Source organism: Thalia democratica, chromosome 4 (assembly GCF_965202585.1).
Source record: "Thalia democratica chromosome 4, ktThaDemo2.hap1.1, whole genome shotgun sequence".
Lineage (NCBI taxonomy): Eukaryota > Metazoa > Chordata > Thaliacea > Salpida > Salpidae > Thalia > Thalia democratica.
In genome coordinates, this window is record NC_139168.1 from 40866317 (window position 1) to 40872673 (window position 6357).

At 26.2% G+C, this 6357-nt stretch overlaps 1 protein-coding gene across 1 annotated transcript; it reads left to right on the forward strand.

Moving 5' to 3' along the window:
• The first annotated feature begins 438 nt into the window (after positions 1–438).
• Positions 439–6124, forward strand: LOC145834485 (uncharacterized). The gene is made up of 5 exons (XM_082941922.1): positions 439–532; positions 1038–1427; positions 1651–1745; positions 5083–5169; positions 5785–6124. Exons 1-4 carry the CDS (start codon positions 496–498, stop codon positions 5167–5169), a joined length of 609 nt encoding a protein of 202 aa, XP_082798048.1. The 5' UTR covers positions 439–495; the 3' UTR covers positions 5785–6124.
• The last annotated feature ends 233 nt before the right edge of the window (positions 6125–6357 follow it).

A 6357-nucleotide genomic window follows, 5' to 3' on the forward strand; every position in this document is an offset into this window, starting at 1 on the left:
GGAAAAGTCAGGAAATTTTTCTCAGCTTGATCAGTGGCAACCATGTTTATATCAATTTTAAAATAGAAGTTGTGTGATTATAAATTAACATTCAGAAATATAAATTTTGAATTCTATTTTGAGGTATTTTTATTTTTTGTAAAAAGTTTCCAATACAAACGTATAGACCACAAATTTTTTGGGGTCAATTTTCTCTGATATTTTAAAAATCACTTAAAATTTATCTCCTCCTTAATTTACAAGCAATCTTCTTCAAATTACCAGGAAATGTTCCTTACATTATAAGAAAAAAACGTTACTTTCAACACTTTAAAACTAGATATATTTTTAATATATATGCATTGTTTTTGTAACTCCTTTAAAAAGCTTATTTAAGAGTTTTACACTATAATAGTTTTAAACCTATTTTTTATTGTATTGTGAAATTTTAGATTTTATTATGTTAATTATCAATTATATGATTCTATTATTTCTAGACATAATTAACAGTTTAAAATGTCTCAATATCCATATGGTCAACCAGGTGCACCAGGTTATTTACAGTTTTTGTTTAAATTGTAGTTACACTTCTGTGTTTATTAACTTTTTAACATTTTGGAAAATTTAACAGTTAAAATACATTTCTTAAAGTTATACTATTTATAAATGTATCCCTTTTGTTTGTATTTTTGAGTAAACAATTGATAAATTTTAAATTGGATGATATTGGCTTAATTTTTATAATTATCCAATCTGATCCAAATTAGAATTCATTTAACTAAAGTAGTTTCTACTAGCTTATTTATAGATTGTATCAAAAAAGCTTATAATATTTTTTTAAATAGCCAGAAGATTTGTTGTTTCAAAGTTTATTGTTATACTAGATGATTACTTAAAAAACAATATTTATTTAATATTTTCTTTGTAACTAATGGTGCCTTTGTGTTAAACCAAGTGATAGAACAAACTTAAAAATAACTAGTTCTGTATATTTATCTCCCTAAGTTTTTGGTTGAAATATGTTATTATTTGATATAAAACCAAAATTATCTGTTTAGGAATGCCACCAGTTCCACCAGGTCCTGGAATGCCGTCAGCTCCGCCTCAAATGCCAGGAATGCCTGCTGCTCAACAAGTCATGCCTCCTTACGGGACTCCTGGACAGTATCAAGCTCCAGGCTTTCCCGCCATGCCACCTGCCGGAAACCCCTATCCGCCCCAGCAACCCGGATACCCTTATCCCCCGCAGGCAGGTGGGTATCCAACAGGTGTGCAAGCTCCTCCTGTTGCAGGTTACCCAACTGGCGTTCACCCCCCTCCAGCTATGGGTTATGTAGCACCTGGAGCTGGGTATCCTGTACAACCTGGTATGGCGGCTGGGCACAAGGTCAATGGTGCTTATCCAAAGCAAAAAGGATACCCTGTTGCTGGAACTTATGGTGTAGGAGGTAAATTATATTCTTCAAAAGTTTGAACTCAAAGTTTCAAGTTATTTATTGTTTTATTTAAAAAAAAAACTTAAGCTGTTTTAAGTGTTTTAAAACCACTGTAAAATTTACTACATGATACTATTTTTAGCAAAAGTATCAAATTCAAAAACAGACTTATTTGTTTCAAATTTAAAATGTAGTTCAAGATAAAAATTCATTATTTTCTGTTTATTTACCAAAGGTGTGAAAGTGAAGCACCATAAGCACAAAAAGCATGGAAAACATTCGAGCAGCTCATCAAGTTCAAGCTCTAGCAGCTCCAGTGATGATGAGTTTGTTAGTTTTAAGTCTCTCCATAGTTTTGTGTATAAACTTTTACTCAACTAATATATTGTTTATCTATTACGGGCATGGAGGTAAACAATTTTTTACAAAATTTAACATTCAGTCTCATATGAAAGCTTGAATAACTAAATTATAGTCAGATATTTCAAAAAAAAATCGAGATTTACTCATCAAAGATTTTGATAAAAATGTATAGATAGCATTTTTTCTTTGTCAATTTTCAAAACAAGATCAACTTGTAAAAATAATGCGGATTTTCTGTGTCTCGAAAGGTAAATGACGAAGTAGTCTTAATTAGAGTTTTTATAATTAAAAACTTTGCAGTTGCAGCTATTATACTTTTCTTTCACAATTTAAAGTAATTAAATTTCACAATTGAAATATTTAAAAAAGTGAATAAAAAAGTATAAGTTAGTACTAAGTTTTAATTGATATCATGGTTAACATTTTTCGTATTAACAAAGGGTTTAATTACATATTTAGTTGACTAAAATTGTACTTAAAAACAAACATTTATATAGTTTTTACCTGAAATCTTGATTCAAAGTTAAAATTAAACAGTAGTTTTTGTTTTTCAGCTGAAATATTTTCAATAATGCTAAGTAAAACAAATCGTATATCTTTATTTGTTGATTTTTTTTTCTTTATAACAAACTCTCAAAATAATTCCAATTTTATAGATCCTTAGTTAAGTTGTTTTAAAATTAACTCATTTTAGCGAACTAATATTTTTTATTATATTTAAACAGTTTGTTTTGTGGGCACAAATAAATTGCTAACAGCTATGCTAAAATATGCTAACACTTGTGTCATATGTTTAAGTTTATAAAATGAATAAGAAAACAATGTAATTACAATTTTATTTAATTAGTATATATTGTACTAGTTTTTCCAACTTTAATTTTTTTTTCTTTAATTTTTTTATCAGTTATGATTATTAAGACACTATCTAACAAAAAGTTTAAACAAACTAGGCAAAACTGTTTGGTTCTTAGCATCAAAGATTGCGCATCTTTATTTTTTTTTATTTTACAGGGTTCATGCGCGTCAGGCTAAATCAGGCTAAGTCAGTCTAAATCAGTTTTTTTTGAAAAAAGTTGAAAAACGTCAGGCTAAATCAGTTATTTATTTAGAAATTTGAGAATCTCAGTTTTTCTCAGTTCAAATGCTTGAAAATTTTTGATAGAAAAAATTGAGAAATCTCTTTAAGATCAAATTGAGATAGGAATTTGTTTCTAAATAAAGATTTAGTTTTTAAAGACAAAATCAGTCAGTATTTGCAAAAATAAATGCCTAAAACCTTTTGTTGAATCTCTAAAAAAAATTTAAGAATCTTCGTTATTTTGTTTTGAGTACATCGTATACGTCATAATTATGAAAATTCATAAAAAAAATACAGTTCAAACATTACAGTTTAGTTCAACAACTTAGCTATTTGTTTGAATTTTAATACTTATTTGAATAATACACGACAATGCACGTCGTTTTATTATAAATCTTCTGGTTATAATGTTTTTATATTGTGCTTAATTAAATTGAACAATTGTGTTTAGTAGTATGATTTAAAATTTTATACTAGTATTCGATTAGATATAACACTTATTTTAAAACTTATCACTGAATTTGTTATATAAGGGGTATAAGGGGCAGGGTTGCCACTCGGTCAGGAAAAGTCAGGAAATCAGGAAAAGTCAGGAAAAATCTAAAAAAATGACAAAAGTCAGGAAAAGTCAGGAAAAAATGGGGGGTTTTGTAAAAAAGTCAGGAAAAGTCAGGAAATTTGATAAAATTTAAAAAAAAAAGTCAAATTTTGTCAGTTTGAATTTACAAAACTCCTTGTTTTTTAAAGCCTTCAAATGGTAAAAATCAATTAAAAGTCCTTTAAAATCGGAAAAAAATTCCAAAAATTTCCCATAAATTTAAAAAATTTTTTAATTTTATTTCCAATGCCTTCATCTGGTATAAATTACTAAAATATCATTTATAAAACTGCAAAAAATTTCTGAACAAGCAGATTTTGTAAGCTTTTTAGTATTGATAATCTGTAGCAAGGACACTTCCATAGTGAAACTGTGATATATACACAAAAGTTTATCTAGCATAATTTTAGAATCAAAGTGTTTTTTGTTTAAGTAAATAATTGAGTTCTTTATAACTAAGCAGTTAGTTTAGTATTTTATGTAACAAGTTAATGTGTATACTGAAGTGGAATGCAGACCAGGTGAATGAAACCATATCTTCATTAGATTAGCTTGAAGTGCTAATAAAAAAACGGAGAAAACAAATTTTAGTACATACACTTAAAAAAATCATATTTGATTAAGTTCTTTATTGTTTTAATGTTTTAACTGTAAAAGTTCGTTATTGTTTTAAGGTTTGAGTTGTAATAGTTCCTTATATGTCGTTTTGTTTATTTAGATACATTTATGCTAAGAAATTCTAAAAAATTGTGTTCTTTATTGTTTTAAGGTTTCAACTGTAAAACTTTCTTAGTGTTTTTAGATTTTAGTTGTGAAAGTTCGTTATTATATCAAGGTTTTAATTGTAAAAGTTCCTTATATGTCTTTTGTGTATCTAGATAAATATATGCTAGGAGATGCAAAAAAATTGTGACTTTTCAGACAAGCTGTGTTTATAAGGTAATAATACAAGTATTTTGCTGATAGAGCTGTTTATTACAAACATCAATCATACACAGATAGTTTAAGTGATGTACTGGAAGTTTGATAATAGAATTCAGCAAATAACTGTTGTTTTTAACCTGTATTAAAATTGGATTGAAAGCTTTAAATAGTTTCAAGTGTTATATTATGTATTTTAGAATAAGTTTAATTTAAGAGTTTGATTTAGAAAAGTCAGGAAAATTTTGGTAAAAAGTCAGGAAAAAGTCAGGAAATTTTTCTCAGCTTGAGCAGTGGCAACCATGAAGGGGGGGTCAATCACCTTTTTCACAATTTAGACTTATTTTATTGAGTTGTAACTAACCTATGAGTTGCTTTTTGCATATTTTTATAGCTCAAAGTATTTTTGAGTTAAAGCTGGTTGAAGTCGGAGACTACAATAGTACTAATCAAGACCCCCATTACCTAAAATGACTTCTAAAGAATTTTTTTTTCTTTTAAAAAATGTCAGGCTAAATTGGTTTCAGTCAGGCTAAATAAATAAAAAATTCGTGCACGAACCGTGTTTTACTTTTAATCGAAATTTAATAATATTTATACAATACTTTTTTGTAAGTTTTAACTGATTAACTAGTATTTAGTTGTGGTATCAAAAAGAAATATTAAAAACTGTTTTACTTTTTAACTTAATCAAATTTAATTATTAGAAACATTATCCTAAACATGAACGAAAAAGGTTGAAGAAACTGAAAAAAGCACAAAAGAAAGCTCATAAAAGCAAACATTATTATTAAGTTAGTTTTAATAATATTTCAAAAAAGAATGTTAGTAAAAATTAATCTAAAAGAAAAGTTGTTTTGAATTTAAAAGTTTGAATAATTTAGTATAAGCAAAATATTTTTAAACAAACTATTGATGATCGTAATTTGATATAAAATAAATCTAAATAAACAAGTGCTTAAGTTTTTGATGTGTGTATCTTTTAAAATAGATGCATCTAACTAGAAAATAATAATAAAGTAAAGTTTTATTTTCACATATCAAAATTTAAATAATCTTGAAGTCTTAAGTTTTTTTTTTTAAATACGTAAATTAGTATTAGAATTTACTTTAAATTTGTGTGAATTTTTTTAATACGTTGTAATAACAATTTTTTTACTGAAAAAAAATTTAAACATTAATTATAGCTTTAAATTTCAAACGATTTTTACTGAAGTTAAAAAACTTTCAAAGTAAACAAACATTACGTTATATATTTTTTCTCTTTATTCAAGCTTACTCCCCATGCAAACATTTTTTATCTTTTTGTGCGTAGGCGTTTTTCCAGTTTTAACTTATAACTTAAGCAAGTTTCATACGTAGTTTATAAATTTTATACTATTTTAAAGTAAAAAGTTTATTATTTACAGGCCCTCTTTAAAGATACGAAGCACTTCAAATGGATAAAATAAATTCTATGCTACTTTCTATAATATTCTTTTTTTTTTCGAAACAAAAGCTTGTTGTTTAATTATGTTTCTTTAGTTTATTTGATCATTGTAAGTTTTAAAACAGTTCTAATCTAAATAGGAATATATATGCAATTAGTTTAACGTTTTTGAGCTAAAATCATGCATATTTACTTATTAAAGACTAACTAAGTAATATTTTATATTAACAAAGAAATGAGTTTATGTTGCATGAATATTTTTTTCTTCCGATTGTTGTTTTTATTTTGGCACAGTGTTATAAAATTAGAAATACTTTGTATTTAATGTATGACAGCTTTACACATGTATTTACACTAGTAAAACTGCAATCTTTTTTATGTCTAAACTTGGTGCACGACTGTTTAAATTTGGACAATTCTAATTCTTAAATTTTTTTAAGGGCCACAACTCAAAAAGTAGTACATATTTGAAAGAAAATCGTAAATAAGTCTAATTAATGCATTACAAATACTTTTTTGTTCTTTAAAAGTTTTCAAATATCTTTACAGATAA